General features: G+C 41.3%; 1 protein-coding gene across 3 annotated transcripts in view; it reads left to right on the forward strand.

Moving 5' to 3' along the window:
- The window catches only part of LOC133575135 (SLAIN motif-containing protein-like), a 38,476-nt gene extending 31,130 nt beyond the window's left edge, over positions 1 to 7,346 (forward strand). For all 3 annotated transcript variants that reach the window (XM_061927656.2, XM_061927657.2, XM_061927655.2), the window contains 2 exons: positions 1,187 to 1,481; positions 6,555 to 7,346. In XM_061927656.2, the coding sequence (XP_061783640.2) occupies positions 1,187 to 1,481; positions 6,555 to 6,609 (350 nt within the window). In that variant the 3' untranslated portion in view covers positions 6,610 to 7,346. The remainder of the gene's footprint in view (positions 1 to 1,186; positions 1,482 to 6,554) is intronic.
- The last annotated feature ends 10,295 nt before the right edge of the window (positions 7,347 to 17,641 follow it).

The following is a 17,641-nucleotide window of genomic DNA, read 5'->3' on the forward strand; positions in this document are numbered from 1 at the left end:
ACCTATCTGACTGTTTTTTTGACATTCCTTTAGCGCAGTTAGATGCGGCTTATAACACGGGGCGGCTTATAGGTGGACAAAGTTTTGAAATATGCCGTTCATTGAAGGCGCGGCTTATAACCCAGGGCGGCTTATGGTGCGGAAAATACGGTATATGTATGTATGTGTGTGTATATATATATATATATATATATATATATGTATATATATATATATATATATATATATATATATATATATATATATATATATATATATATATATATATATATATATATATATATATATATATATATGTATGTATGTGTATATATTTATATATATGTGTGTGTGTGTATGTATGTATATATATATATATATATATATATATATATATATATATATATATATTAATTTGTGTGTGTTTTAAATATGTATTTTAGTATGTCCTATGCCTGTACTTTTCTGCTTTTTGTGTGTTTACTTGTTTGTGGTGTCCAGCCCTTTGTTTTACAAATGTGGTTGTTTTTAAAGGGCTTTATTTATACAGATAGTATGGTATTTTATAAAAGCCTTCTATAATTATATTTATTAATGGCACCTATTTTTGGTAAGCAAGAAGTATCTTGTGGTCACAGAGCTGCAAGAGCTGTTTGGAGGACTCAAGTGTGTGCGCACCAGTCAGCCTAAATGCCATACTTCCCTTTCTGATCTGTTAGTATCATGTTATTATTTCACCTGAAGAATAGGAAGTCCCCAGACACTATTAGGTCCACATTACACACCCAAAAAATATTCAATTGTAGAGCTACTGTACATAAAAATGTTGTCCTTCCAAAATGTCAGGAAGTTACAAATGCAACAGTAATCGTAAATGTAGTGTGAAGCTGCACCTAATATTCTGCATTTCTCATGCCATGAAGTTCTTTACCAACAATGGTAATGTGTGTTCATCAAAACTCAAAATCATATATATTTCTTTTATAAAGTTGTATTGCTTTATATTTTTGAAAGTTGTTGGGTTGTGCAGATTTACCTAATGATGTCGCCATTGTCTGTTGCACAACACTTTTGACATTTTGCTGTTCTTCCTTCCTTCTCCCCGTTTTCTCTCTTGTGCCAGACAGTGTTTGTTTGTAACCTTTTGAGTTTCATGAAGTGTCATAAAAATAACTCTGACTAGCGCCATCTTTCTTGTTTACCAAAGGTATGGCTAATAGTCGCCTGCGTGGCAACGGCCAGTCTCCTCTCTCTATTCGAGCTCCAGTGAAAGCTGTTACTCCCGTGGGCTCCATGGCATCTCGTCAGCCTTCCAGAGGCCTGCCTGTTATTCAAACGCCTACTGCAACTGGGGCCCGCAGGGTCCAGCCTACTGGCGCTGTTAATGGCAGAGCCTACATGCCAGGGAGAACCTCCACTGGGACAGGGCGAGCCGCGATGGGCCGAGGACAGTCTACGCCAACAGCATCCACCAGAAGCAAACTATCACAGCCTGCCAGAAGGTGAGTGCTATTATAATATGGATATTTAATTACATTCCTAGTGACTATTAACTGTCATTCTGTATTTCTTACTCAGAGAAACTCCCTGTATTGGTCAGTGCAATAGGGCTGTGAATCTTTGGGCACCACATGATTCGATTCAATTCATGATCGAGGATTGGTTCAAAAGCAATACTTTTTAATAACATTGGGTGCCAGTTCTATGGTTAACTACATTCCGTCATGAAATAAACAGCTCTGATACATTTCTATTTTATTTAAAAGAATGGTGGTTTTGTTTAATAAAGTTCTACTCAAACATTTAATAAAGTCAAATACAAATAAGGCAACAAGCAAAGTACCCCACACTTCCCTTTTTCTAAAGTAAATCTGTACAGCATATACTGTATATGGGGATACAATATGATTTTGGGTGGCTGGACAGGACGGGTTATATATATATATATATATATATATATATATATATATATATATATATATATATACACAGGTAAAAGCCAGTAAATTAGAATATTTTGAAAAACTTGATTTATTTCAGTAATTGCATTCAAAAGGTGTAACTTGTACATTATATTTATTCATTGCACACAGACTGATGCATTTAAGTTTGATGATTTGAAGTGGCAACAAATGAAAATCCAAAATTCCGTGTGTCACAAAATTAGAATATTACTTAAGGCTAATACAAAAAAGGGATTTTTAGAAATGTTGGCCAACTGAAAAGTATGAAAATGAAAAATATGAGCATGTACAATACTCAATACTTGGTTGGAGCTCCTTTTGCCTCAATTACTGCGTTAATGCGGCGTGGCATGGAGTCGATGTGTTTCTGGCACTGCTCAGGTGTTATGAGAGCCCAGGTTGCTCTGATAGTGGCCTTCAACTCTTCTGCGTTTTTGGGTCTGGCATTCTGCATCTTCCTTTTCACAATACCCCACAGATTTTCTATGGGTCTAAGGTCAGGGGAGTTGGCGGGCCAATTTAGAACAGAAATACCATGGTCCGTAAACCAGGCACGGGTAGATTTTGCGCTGTGTGCAGGCGCCAAGTCCTGTTGGAACTTGAAATCTCCATCTCCATAGAGCAGGTCAGCAGCAGGAAGCATGAAGTGCTCTAAAACTTGCTGGTAGACGGCTGCGTTGACCCTGGATCTCAGGAAACAGAGTGGACCGACACCAGCTGGACTGCAGCTGAGTGGTCCAAAGTCATGTTTTCTGACGAAAGCAAATTTTGCATTTCCTTTGGAAATCGAGGTCCCAGAGTCTGGAGGAAGACAGGAGAGGCACAGGATCCACGTTGCCTGAAGTCTAGTGTAAAGTTTCCACCATCAGTGATGGTTTGGGGTGCCATGTCATCTGCTGGTGTCGGTCCACTCTGTTTCCTGAGATCTAGGGTCAACGCAGCCGTCTACCAGCAAGTTTTAGAGCACTTCATGCTTCCTGCTGCTGACCTGCTCTATGGAGATGAAGATTTCAAGTTCCAACAGGACTTGGCGCCTGCACACAGCGCAAAATCTACCCGTGCCTGGTTTACGGACCATGGTATTTCTGTTCTAAATTGGCCCGCCAACTCCCCTGACCTTAGCCCCATAGAAAATCTGTGGGGTATTGTGAAAAGGAAGATGCAGAATGCCAGACCCAAAAACGCAGAAGAGTTGAAGGCCACTATCAGAGCAACCTGGGCTCTCATAACACCTGAGCAGTGCCAGAAACTCATCGACTCCATGCCACGCCGCATTAACGCAGTAATTGAGGCAAAAGGAGCTCCAACCAAGTATTGAGTATTGTACATGCTCATATTTTTCATTTTCATACTTTTCAGTTGGCCAACATTTCTAAAAATCCCTTTTTTGTATTAGCCTTACACAATATTCTAATTTTGTGACACACGGAATTTTGGATTTTCATTTGTTGCCACTTCAAATCATCAAAATGAAATGAAATAAACATTTGAATGCATCAGTCTGTGTGCAATGAATAAATATAATGTACAAGTTACACCTTTTGAATGCAATTACTGAAATAAATCAAGTTTTTCAAAATATTCTAATTTACTGGCTTTTACCTGTGTATATATACGGTATATATATATATATATATATATATTTTTTTTTTTAAATACATTTTTTTTAAACAAATAATCGCTATTAATTCAAAAACTTTTTTTTTTTGACACCCCTACAGTTCAATGTTACCCTTATGCTTATGAGTTCATCACAGTAACACCATTGCACTATTGAGTTATTCAGTGACGTGCGGTGAGGTTGATGGCTGGTGAGGCACTGACTTCATCACAGTCAGATTTACAAACATATGAACCCTAAAGAGTATCTTATTCACCATTTGATTGGCAGCAGTTAACGGGTTATGTTTAAAAGCTCATACCAGCATTCTTCCCTGCTTGGCACTCATATCAAGGGTTGGAATTGGGGGTTAAATCACCAAAAATGATTCCCGGGCGCGGCGCCGCTGCTGCCCACTGCTCCCCTCACCTCCCAGGGGGTGAACAAGGGGATGGGTCAAATACAGATGACAAATTTCATTACACCCAGTGTGTGTGTGACAATCATTGCTACTTTAACTTAACTTTAACTTTACACATACAAACTGTAGCACACAAAAAAGCACATTTAATAAAAAAAACGTTATTATGGTCTTACCTTTACTTACAAATTAAGTCCATGCGCCGCAACTAAAGCCCTCACTTAAACTTTCCACGTGCAAGATATAATCTATTTAAAAAAGTGTAACCGAGGGTTTATAAATGTCGCCTATACTGTATGAAGCTACAAAATAACAAACACGGAGGCTCCAGTTTACACGAGTACCACTTTATTTACCTTCTTTCAAAAACTTCCGCTCCACCCCATGTCATCACTTCCGCTCTTAGCGCCTTCAAAATAAGAGCTCGAGGCATATACTGTATAACAGCGCATAACAGGAACTTAACATCACAAAGAGGAAAGCCCATGAAAATAGGTTACAAAAGTTATTTAATAAGAAACCAAAAAGTGCAAAAACAATAATGTTCGTGTTGGAGGAGTTGTGAATTAGATACACCTGCAGTCTGCAGGTGTACCGTATTTTCCGCACTATAAGGCGCACCGGATTATTAGCCGCACCTTCTATGAATTACATATTTCATAATTTTGTCCACCAATAAGCCGCCCCGGACTATAAGCCGCGCCTACGCTGCGCTAAAGTGAATGTCAAAAAAACAGTCAGATAGTTCAGTCAAACTTTAATAATATATTGAAAACCAGCGTTCTAACAACTCTGTCCCAAAATGTACGCAAATGTGCAATCACAAACATAGTAAAATTCAAAATGGTGTAGAGCAATAAATAGCAACATAATGTTGCTCGAACGTTAATGTCACAACACACAAAATAAACATAGCGCTCACCTTCTGAAGTTATTCTTCATTCGTAAATCCTTCGAATTCTTCGTCTTCGGTGTCCGAATTGAAAAGTTGCGCAAGCGTGGGATCCAAAAATGGCCGGCTCCGCCTCGTCGAAGTCATCGGATTCAGTGTCGCTGTTGTTGTGCAGCAGTTCTGTGAATCCTGCCTTCCGGAAAGCTCGGACCACAGTTGTGACCGAAACTATCTGCCCAGGCATTTACGATCCACTGGCAAATGTTGGCGTATGTCGACCGGCGCTATCTGCCCGTCTTAGTGAAGGTGTGTTCGCCTTCGGAGCTGTGTGAAAAAAGCCACCCGGCCTCTTCGCGTAAACTTCCCTTAACCACTCGCTCATCTTTTCTTCATCCATCCATCCCTTCGAGTTAGCTTTTATGATGACGCCGGCTGGAAAGGTCTCTTTTGGCAAGGTCTTCCTTTTGAATATCACCCTGGGTGGAAGTTAGCATGGCAAGCTAGAACCACAGTGAAGGATGACTTCTCATTCCCTGTGGTGCGAATATTCACCGTACGTGCTCCCGTTCCACAGGAATATCAGTTGCTGTGAAATACGGTAGTAATCCGTGTGCGGATGGAGAGATTGCGTCTTTTTATGAACCGGATCCTTGTCCTTTGTAGGAGCCATTTTGTGGTCTTTACAGATGTAAACAGGAAATGAAACGTACGGTGATATCCGCGCGTTTTTTCTTCTTCTTCCGGGGGCGGGTGGTTGCTTAAAGCGCTTCCTGTTCTATGGGGGCGGGTGCTTTCCTTGGCGGTTGCTTGCGTAGAAGAAGAAGCGCTTCCTGTTCTACCGGGAAAAAAGATGGCGGCTGTTTACCGAAGTTGCGAGATCGAAACTTTATGAAAATTAATCGTAATAAAGCGCACCGGGTTATAAGGCGCACTGTTAGCTTTTGAGAAAATTTGTGGTTTTTAGGTGCGCCTTATAGTGCGGAAAATACGGTACCTAATGTTGTGGCCCTGCAGTCATTCACAACTCCTCCAACACGAACATTATTGTTTTTGCACTTTTTGGCTTCTTGTGAAATAACTTTTTTAAATAGATTAAATCTTGCACGTGGAAAGTTTTTAAGTGTGGGCTTTAGTTGATATAACAATTCTACGGCGGGGGTGCAGGAGGCGGGGCTACTGGAGCCTCACACAGTGCGTCTTTGCAGCAGTTTTATGATCGCTCAGCACAAGAAATACGTTACACACATACAGTTGTTGACAAAACACACTGTACATTATATACCTCAGCTAACTAAACTATGGAAATGTATAATATAATTCATATAGCAATACAGTCTCACTGCACAGCAGGCCAGCAGTTAGCCGAGTCCGGAATCCATGTTGAGGCACTGAGTGACGTGCCTCAACTGGCTGCTGTTCACCGCACCGTCTCTTCTCAGTATTTGAACGGCAAATGTGAAAATTCAGCGATTTTGAATAAAAATAATCTAAAACTGGTGAAGTTAAATGGAAAATAACTTTATAGTATAATCACTGCATACATATAACAATGTAATTAATTTTTTTTTTTACATTTTTTTTCTTTCTTTTTCTCCGCCTCACCTGCCTCTAGTGACTGCACGTCACTGGAGTTATCATAAAGAATAGTTTGCTAGTCTTGTGAACAAAGACAATAAAGAGCTTCTGTTTTATTAACAGGTCTTTGGGTATGGCTAGAATCTCAGATGAATCCTGGAAAGATGGCTGCTACTGAGTCTGATGGCCGATTAAGGAATTTCACTGCTGCAATCCTTGCTTAACCTCTTCTTAGTGACATCTTACAGTTTAAAGTACAAAGAAAAGTGAGAACTGGATTTAGTAGAGACTCATCTCTTTAGCTTGCATGAAGCATTGTGAGCAACATCCAGTATAGATGTGTTGATGAACAAGAAGGCACACTTAAAAAAAAAAAAAAAAAAGGATATTGTGGACAATCTCAGAGTTTCCAGAAGATTTGTTTGGCTAAATTTTACTTATTTTTCTATAGTAATTGTGAGACACTGCTGGAATATTAGTTGTAATTACTTTGTGAAGTTATTAATATGAAGGCAATTTAAAAGAACATGTTGGTTTTGTTCCTTTCCGTGTAAAATTCTACTAAATGTAGGTGCTGCATGCATGTCTTTTTTTTATGTTCCCTTTTCATTGTAATGGAACCATATTGACAGTTCTGTCATGTGTCGCACAATATTGTGTGATCGTTTTGGAATGAGTAACATTGTTCATTATCCGAATTTTGTTTACACGGCAATCAAACCGCAGCATTGCGCCACACTGCCCTCGTTGATATTTAAAAATATATATGTATATGGATTGTGCCAAGGTGCATCTGAGACGCAACACTCTTTCCCGAATGATCCTAGTCCAATGATGCATTATTTTTATTGCACATGCATTGGCGTTGTCTTTGTGTTTTGGTATCTACTGAAATAAAGTATGTTTATGCAATACGTGGCTCCTGCCTCTGACCACTGTTCACTCTCATGTAGAGTACATCTGAAAAGAAATATAATGAAAAAAATAAAGCTCAATCTAAAACTGACGGTCTGTGCATGTTTGTCTTTTTGCATCTCACGCTAATACAGTGGTTCTTAACCTGGGTTTAAGGCTGAAACGACGCGTCGACGTAGTCGTCATCGGTTACGTAAATACGTCGACGCCGTTTTTGTGCGTCGGCGCGTCGTATATTTACGTCACACTACTGTCATGGCGGAGCGCAAAGCAGACGATGCGAGCGAGGGGAAAAAGCACGCCAAAAGTCGTCAAAAGTGTGGGAGTATTTCAATAAACGGCCTAATAATGTTGTATGCACACTGTGTCGAGCGGAAATGGCCTATCATAGCAGCACAACGGCTATGAAGGAACATTTGAAAAGAAAACCGACAGCGTTCTTGCCATCACCATCAACTAGTCAATCGTCCGCGTGCGTATACGTTGTCATCATTACACAAAAACATGAATGTGTCATTTGTATCTGCGTTGTGAATTCATAAACTAAAGCACCGTTTCGCTCTGAGAGGCGCGTTTGGCGTGCCTGTTCAGTGTTTACAAAGACGCGCTCCTCTTTAACGCTGTGGAGAGGCGGGGCCGGCGAGCGAGCGGCGAGGTGGGGCGCGCCGGGAGCGACGCCGCAATCGTGCCCAGGTGCGCGATCCGCGCTGAAGAAAAGGGGAGCAGCAGAGAGAGAGGGAAGAGAGACTGGAAGGAGCCAGAGTGAAGCTGATGGGGAGCGAGAGAGGAGGAGAGACAGAGACAGGGGACGACGAGCGAGCGAGGAAGAAGAGCCGAAAAGCGAGGAAAGAAAGAGAAAAGAGTTGGAAGAGAAAAGACTGTGTAAAATTAAAAGATTGTAAACCTGACAAAGCCGTCTGGCGTTCAGTCTGTCGGTCCTGAAAGAACCCCACGGCACAAAGACGTGTCACAAACGCTAACGTTAATTAGTTGTGCAAATACCTTTTACAACATTAACAGTTACATATACTATGTACAAACCAACAATTAACTTTCACTTTAATCATACTATCATTGTTGTGTTATTAAGCAAAATAAGCAATACTTTTACTTTTGTTGAAATGTTTACACTACACTTTTTTTGTATTGGATGTTTAGCTTTATTTTTGCACATTTTAGCAAATAAGCAATACTTTTACTTTTGTTGAAATGTTTACACTTGTTACAGAATATTTCCGTTTTGTACTTTTTTGTATTGGATGTTTATCTTTATTTTTGCACATTTTAAAGCAAAATAAGCAATACTTTTAATTTTGAAATGCTTATACTATTGCAGAATATTAAGATTTGCACTGGATGTTTACTTTTATATTTGCACATTAAAAAGCAAATAAGCTACTTTTAATTTTGTTAAATGTTAAAAGTTTTAAATGTTTACATTGTTACAGAATATTTTGTCATGTTGTTGTCAATGTTGACTGAGTGGCCATACTTTTTTTTTTGTAAATAAAAGCCATGCCTTTTGAAAAAACTGGCCTACATTTATTTTTTCCTCTTCATTTTAAATTAAAAAAATAATCGGTAAAAGGAAAAATAATCTATAGATTAATCGAAAAAAAATAATCTATAGATTAACCGATTAATCGAAAAAATAATCTATAGATTAATCGATAGAAAAATAATCGTTAGCTGCAGCCCTACCTGGGTTCGATCGAACCCTAGGGGTTCGGTGAGTCGGACTCGGGTTCGGCGTAGGTCAAAACACACCCGACTCATCGTGTAAATACAAACTTCTCCTTATCGACGTATTACGGATACGGCAACAGCTCACTGATTTGCAGGTGTGTAATTTGTTGTGAGTTTATGCACTGTGTTGGTTTTGTAGTTTGAACAAGGTGATGTTCATGCACGGTTCATTTTGTGCACCAGTAAAAAAAACATGGTAACACTTTAGTATGGGGAACATATTCACCATTAATTAGTTGCTTATTAACATGCAAATTAGTAACATATTGGCTTTTAACTAGTCATTATTAATGCCTTATTCGGCATGGCCTTATTATAACCCTAACCAAATAACTCTAAATCAGTGGTTCTTAACCTGGGTTCGATCGAACCCTAGTGGTTTGGTGAGTCGGTCTCAGAGGTTCGGCAGAGCCTCCGCCGCGGACATTAAGATACACCCGACTCATTGTGTAAATAAAAACTTCTCTCTATTGGCGTATTGTGGATACCCCCAAACAATGTTCCCTCTAATTTTCCATATGCTTGAGCAAACGCAAAAACTCCTTGAGCATTCAGTGGAGCACATGTGAGCGACGTCAGACGTGCACATGAACTGTGGCCACACCAGCAGCACACCTGTCCCAAACCTGACTAAATAACAAGTTAAATGTTTTATTATTATAATCAAATGACAGCAGTCATTTCCATGAAGATTATTTTCTAATATAAGTGTTTTGGCCCACTTACAATGACAATAACAAAAGATATTGTTTTTCATGAGCTGTGTACTAGGTCCCACTAAAACATTCACATGTTGCACAATGAGATGTAAACATGGGATCATGTGTACATTCCTGTAACTTTGTTTGTAAAATATATCTTTATTAGTATTTCTTTAATATAATAACATATGTTCATGATTAATATTTACAAATTAAGATTAAATTAGGAAAAAACATTTTATTTTTCACTAAAGAAGGGTTCAGTGAATGCGCATATGAAACTGATGGGGTTCGGTACCTCCAACAAGGTTAAGAACCACTGACTTAGAATATGTTCCCCTAGTGCAGTGGTTCTTAACCTGGGTTCGATGGAACCCTAGGGGTTCGGCGGAGGTCAAAACACACCCGACTCATCGTGTAAATAAAAACTTCTCCCTATCGGCGTATTACGGATACGGCAACAGCAGAAGTCAGACTGATTTGCAGGTGTGAAATTTGTTGTGAGATTAGACGCTGTTTTGTTCTTTGAACAAGATGATGTTCATGCACGGTTAATTTTGTGCACCAGTAAAAAAACATGGTAACACTTTAGTATGGGGAACATATTCACCATTAATTAGTTGCTTATTAACATGCAAATTAGCAGAGGTGGGACCAAGTCATTGTTTTGCAAGTCACAAGTAAGTCTCAAGTCTTTGCCCTCAAGTCCGAGTCAAGTCCCGAGTCAAGACAGGCAAGCCCCGAGTCAAGTCCAAAGTCAAGACTGGAAAGTCTCAAGTCAAGTCCTAAGTCCTGCATTTTGAGTTTCGAGTCCTTTCAAGTCCTTTTAACCACAGACTAATATATTAACACAGATTGTGTATGCTTTTCAAACGCTGTATTTATTTATTAAAACAAGTGCATTTTAAATTGCAGGAAAGAAAATTGTGCTGACATTGCACTTTATAATAGCACTATTAACCAGTCATTTTAAACATTAACTCATTCCTTTACAGAACAAACACATTGAAAAATAAAGTGCAAATGTACTTATTTGTACAAAAGTGTTAACATTGAAAAAACATGACATATACGTGAACATAACAAAAAAGTTGTACTTTTTATATGTCAGGGCCCTATGCTGCATTGCATTTGCAAAAGACCAAATTAGCCAAGAGTCTGTCAGTCATTTGTGCACGATGGGGGCGTAGTATGATGCCACCATGGCTGAAAACTCGCTCCACTGGAGCACTGGAGGCAGGCACTGCCAAGACTCTCATGGCCACTCGGAACAGTGAAGGAAGAGTCTTCATGTTCAATGCCCAGAACAAAAGGGGGGAGAGAGTTGTTTTGGGTTGGTGCACTACTTGTAAGTGTATCTTGTGTTTTTTATGTTGATTTAATTAAAAAAAGAAAAGAAAAAAAAAATTATTTCTTGTGCGGCCCGATACCAATCGATCCACGGACCAGTACCGGGCCGCGGCCCGGTGGTTGGGGACCACTGAGGTAAACAACCAACAGTATGTCAGAAAGCTAGCTAAAACGGTACACATTCATAATATAGTATACATTTTAACTGACCTTTATTTTACTATTTTTGTCTTTTTTTAGGTGGCTAAAATACGCGGTGCTGCTGACCGCCGTCTAACGTTACGTGTGATATATTGACTAACGTAACCCTGCTAAAAGAAAAATCACTGAACAAAAAGTATGAATAAGGTAGTGAACTGCAACAGATTCCCGTGTTTGCAATAACGTTATAACGTTAGCAGTGAGTTTACAGCCTCACTGATTTAACTACACAGCAAATAAAAGTCACGTTACTTAGCCAATAAACGTTATCTTACATTCAAAACTTACCGTTCTTTGTGCAACTTCAAATGCCGGACGAAGTTGGAAGTTGTTTCCTCTCCATCAGTAATTTTCGAACCGCATGTGTTGCATACTGCAAACCGTTTTGTGTTGACCACCTCGTAATTTTTATACCCAAACAAAATTATTTTAGGTATCATTTTTTGTTCACTGGCGTGTGGTTTGGACATGTCTTCTTCGTTGGTTGTCCTGCAATTTGATTGGATGAATGCTGTGTGATGAAAACAAAGTAGATCTAATTTGATTGGCTGTTGTACTGAGAGCACACCAGCTGACACACGCAACGCTGATAGACAAGTACACAATGAAAAATACGGAGCGCTCCCGAATAACTTTTTCATCTTTGGGTTTTGGGGAAAGTAGCAAGTCATGTCAAGTCATGTCAATTCAAAAGGCTCAAGTCCAAGTGAAGTCACAAGTCATTGATGTTAAAGTCTAAGTCGAGTTGCAAGTCTTTTTACATTTTGTCAAGTCGAGTCTAAAGTCATCAAATTCATGACTCGAGTCTGACTCGAGTCCAAGTCATGTGACTCGAGTCCACACCTCTGCAAATTAGTAACATATTGGCTCTTAACTATCCATCCATCCATCCATCTTCTTCCGCTTATCCGAGGTCGGGTCGCGGGGGCAGCAGCCTAAGCAGGGAAGCCCAGACTTCCCTCTCCCCAGCCACTTCGTCCAGCTCTTCCTGTGGGACCCCGAGGCGTTCCCAGGCCAGCCAGGAGACATAGTCTTCCCAACGTGTCCTGGGTCTTCCCCGCGGCCTCCTACCGGTCGGACGTGCCCTAAACACCTCCCTAGGGAGGCGTTCGGGTGGCATCCTGACCAGATGCCCAAACCACCTCATCTGGCTCCTCTCGATGTGGAGGAGCAGCGGCTTTACTTTGAGCTCCTCCCGGATGGCAGAGCTTCTCACCCTATCTCTAAGGGAGAGCCCCGCCACCCGGCGGAGGAAACTCATTTCGGCCGCTTGTACCCGTGATCTTGTCCTTTCGGTCATAACCCAAAGCTCATGACCATAGGTTAGGATGGGAACGTAGATCGACCGGTAAATTGAGAGCTTTGCCTTCCGGCTCAGCTCCTTCTTCACCACAACGGATCGATACAGCGTCCGCATTACTGAAGACGCCGCACCGATCCGCCTGTCGATCTCACGATCCACTCTTCCCTCACTCGTGAACAAGACTCCGAGGTACTTGAACTCCTCCACTTGGGGCAAGATCTCCTCCCCAACCCGGAGATGGCACTCCACCCTTTTCCGGGCGAGAACCATGGACTCGGACTTGGAGGTGCTGATTCTCATCCCAGTCGCTTCACACTCAGCTGCGAACCGATCCAGTGAGAGCTGAAGATCTTGGCCAGATGAAGCCATCAGGACCACATCATCTGCAAAAAGCAGAGACCTAATCCTGCAGCCACCAAACCAGATCCCCTCAACGCCTTGACTGCGCCTAGAAATTCTGTCCATAAAAGTTATGAACAGAATCGGCTCTTAACTAGTCATTATTAAGTACGTATTAATGCATGGCCTTATTATAACCCTGGCCCTAACCCTAAAACTAACCAAATAGCTCTAAATTGAAGTAGTCAGCTGGAGGCGTGTCTTAATGAAATTAAACAATGGATGTCCGCTAACTTCTTGCAACTCAACGCCAAGAAAACGGAAATGCTGATTATCGGTCCTGCTAAACACCGACATTTATTTAATAATACCACCTTAACATTTGACAACCAAACAATTACACAAGGCGAATCAGTAAAGAATCTGGGTATTATCTTCCACCCAACTCTCTCCTTTGAATCACACATTAAGAGTGTTACTAAAACGACCTTCTTCCATCTCCGTAATATCGCTAAAATTCGTTCTATTTTATCCACTAGCGACGCTGAGATCATTATTCATGCGTTCGTTACGTCTCGTCTCGACTACTGTAACGTATTATTTTCGGGTCTCCCTATGTCTAGCATTAAAAAAAAATTACAGTTGGTACAAAATGCTGCTGCTAGACTTTTGACAAGAACAAGAAAGTTTGATCATATTACGCCTATACTGGCTCACCTGCACTGGCTTCCTGTGCACTTAAGATGTGACTTTAAGGTTTTACTACTTACGTATAAAATACTACACGGTCTAGCTCCGTCCTATCTCGTCGATTGCATTGTACCATATGTCCCGGCAAGAAATCTGCGTTCAAAGAACTCCGGCTTATTAGTGATTCCCAGAGCCCAAAAAAAGTCTGCGGGCTATAGAGCGTTTTCTATTCGGGCTCCAGTACTATGGAATGCCCTCCCGGTAACAATTAGAGATGCTACCTCAGTAGAAGCATTTAAGTCCCATCTTAAAACTCATTTGTATACTCTAGCCTTTAAATAGCCTCCCTGTTAGACCAGTTGATCTGCCGTTTCTTTTCTTTTCTCCTCTGCTCCCCTTTTCCTTGAGGGGGGGGGGGGCACAGGTCCGGTGGCCATGGATGAAGTGCTGGCTGTCCAGAGTCGGGACCCGGGGTGGACCGCTCGCCTGTGCATCGGCTGGGAACATCTCTACGCTGCTGACCCGTCTCCGCTCGGGATGGTGTCCTGCTGGCCCCACTATGGACTGGACTCTTACTATTATGTTGGATCCACTATGGACTGGACTCTCACAATATTATGTCAGACCCACTCGACATCCATTGCTTTCGGTCTCCCCTAGAGGGGGGGGGTTACCCACATATGCGGTCCTCTCCAAGGTTTCTCATAGTCATTCACATCGACGTCCCACTGGGGTGAGTTTTTCCTCGCCCGTATGTGGGCTTTGTACCGAGGATGTCGTTGTGGCTTGTGCAGCCCTTTGAGACACTTGTGATTTAGGGCTATATAAATAAAGATTGATTGATTGATTGATTGAAATTACTTAGAATATGTTCCCCAGAGAGTATGGGGTTTCGGACTGTCTGATTGTGGCGGTCCGCTCCCTGTATGATCAGTGTCAGAGCTTGGTTCGCATTGCCGGCAGTAAGTCGGACACGTTTCCAGTGAGGGTTGGACTCCGCCAAGGCTGCCCTTTGTCACCGATTCTGTTCATAACTTTTATGGACAGAATTTCTAGGCGCAGTCAAGGCGTTGAGGGGATCCGGTTTGGTGGCTGCAGGATTAGGTCTCTGCTTTTTGCAGATGATTTGGTCCTGATGGCTTCATCTGGCCAGGATCTTCAGCTCTCACTGGATCGGTTCGCAGCTGAGTGTGAAGCGACTGGGATGAGAATCAGCACCTCCAAGTCCGAGTCCATGGTTCTCGCCCGGAAAAGGGTGGAGTGCCATCTCCGGGTTGGGGAGGAGATCTTGCCCCAAGTGGAGGAGTTCAAGTACCTCGAAGTCTTGTTCACGAGTGAGGGAAGAGTGGATCGTGAGATCGACAGGCGGATCGGTGCGGCGTCTTCAGTAATGCGGACGCTGTATCGATCCGTTGTGGTGAAGAAGGAGCTGAGCCGGAAGGCAAAGCTCTCAATTTACCGGTCGATCTACGTTCCCATCCTCACCTATGGTCATGAGCTTTGGGTTATGACCGAAAGGACAAGATCACGGGTACAAGCGGCCGAAATGAGTTTCCTCCGCCGGGTGGCGGGGCTCTCCCTTAGAGATAGGGTGAGAAGCTCTGTCATCCGGGGGGAGCTCAAAGTAAAGCCGCTGCTCCTCCACATCGAGAGGAGCCAGATGAGGTGGTTCGGGCATCTGGTCAGGATGCCACCCGAACGCCTCCCTAGGGAGGTGTTTAGGGCACGTCCGACCGGTAGGAGGCCGCGGGGAAGACCCAGGACACGTTGGGAAGACTATGTCTCCCGGCTGGCCTGGGAACGCCTCGGGGTCCCACAGGAAGAGCTGGACGAAGTGGCTGGGGAGAGGGAAGTCTGGGCTTCCCTGCTTAGGCTGCTGCCCCCGCGACCCGACCTCAGATAAGCGGAAGAAGATGGATGCATACCTGCCAACTACTCCGGTTTTCCCGTAATTAGTACGGTTTTCATCAACCTATTCCGGGGTTACGGCTGCAGTGATAAAAAATACGGTTTTTCATTAATTAAAAAAAAATATTTTTTAAAAATGCGCGAGGCTATTTATAGCACCGCTGCCAAGCACGAGGCACCTGTTGCCATTGTTTCCAAACGAGCGAACGATCATGGAATCAGCCGGAGAAACATCGCAAACGAGTCTTAAACCGAAAAGAAAACTGCAGTCATTCCGTGAAGAATATTCAAAAGCCTATCCGGGAAGTTGAAGAAATCTTGTTAAATGTTGACAGCATAACTACCAAAATACAGAAGTATGTCCTTAATATTTTTGCAGTGCTATTTCTGTTGAAAAGTTCAAATGATTACATTAGAGATGTGATGTGCCACTTTTCAAGTGTCTGATGGCTTCAATTAATTTTCATGAATTTTTCATATTTTGAATTCTTTTGAAAGGCTTACAAAAAAGCTACATTTGAATTGTAATTCCATGCTATTGACAGGACTATTAATTTTAATGAAGTTAGCTTACCATGTTTACAGTATGATAATTGTGATAGAAATGTGAATTTTAGACACAGAATATTTTTTACAATTGAACAAGGCAGTAGATTATACAAGCTTGGACAGAAAGTTAATAATGACACCAATTTTTTTTTTAATGGAATTGTTTAGTACTGTTTTACCATTTGTTTACTGTAAAAAGTGTTTATACTGTTTATACTTTCAATGAACAAATTGAAGTCTTGTGAAAGGTTGACAGGATAACTGGCATTAACTGTCAAAATAATTTCAAACTATTGAAGTTAGCTTACAGAATAAACATGTCAATCAACCCATATGATTTTTGCTGTAATATTTTTGTTTTGAAAAGTCACTGTGACTGATAGAAAAGTGATGGTTTTAGCAACATTTTAACCTGTCTGAATGCTAATAATCATTTTGCGTCGGGGGGCGAAGCCTGAACCCCCCACCAGGACTTTGTCCTGGATCTACCGGGGCCTGCGGCCCCTGGACCCTGGCTACTAGGTTTTTCTGATTTCAAAAGTTGGCAGGTATGTGGATGGATGGATGGATGATTGACATTGAACTAGTCATTATTAAGTACTTATTAATGCCTTATTCGGCATAGCCTTATTATAACCCTAACCCTAAAACTAACCAAATAACTCTAAAGTAAGTCTTTGTTACTTAGAATATGTTCCCCATACTAAAGTGTTACCATAAACATAACTTTGTCTTGAATTTGAGAAAAAAAAATGTTTGTTTTTTTTCACTAAAGAAGGGTTCGGTGAATGCGCATATGAAACTGGTGGGGTTCGGTACCTCCAACAAGGTTAAGAACCACTGACTTAGAATATGTTCCCCTAGTGTCCAAATAACTCTAAATTAAGTCTTTGTTACTTAGAATATGTTCCCCATACTAAAGTGTTACCAAAAACATATAACTTTGTCTTGAATTTGAGAAAACATTTTCGAACCCTAGGGGTTCGGTGAGTCAGGCTCACGGGTTCAGCGGAGGTCAAAACACACCCGACTCATCGTAAAAATAAAAACTTCTCCCTATCGGCGTATTACGGATACGGCAACAGCAGAAGTCAGACTGATTTGCAGGTGTGTAATTTGTTGTGAGTTTATGCACTGTGTTGGTTTTGTTCATGCACGGTTCATTTTGTGCACCAGTAAAAAAACATGGTAACACTTTAGTAAGGGGAACATATTCACCATTAATTAGTTGATTATTAACATGCAAATTAGTAACATATTGGCTCTTAACTAGTCATTATTAAGTACATATTAATGCCTTATTCGGCATGGCCTTATTATAACCCTGGCCCTAACCCTAAAACTAACCAAATACCGTATTTTCCGCACTATTAGCCGCACCTAAAAACCACAAATTTACTCAAAAGCTGACAGTGCGGCTTATAACCCGGTGCGCTTTATATATGGATTAATATTAAGATTCATTTTCATAAAGTTTAGGTCTCGCAACTACGGTAAACAGCCGCCAT

The sequence above is a fragment of the Nerophis lumbriciformis genome, linkage group LG35 (genome assembly GCF_033978685.3).
Source record: "Nerophis lumbriciformis linkage group LG35, RoL_Nlum_v2.1, whole genome shotgun sequence".
NCBI lineage: Eukaryota > Metazoa > Chordata > Actinopteri > Syngnathiformes > Syngnathidae > Nerophis > Nerophis lumbriciformis.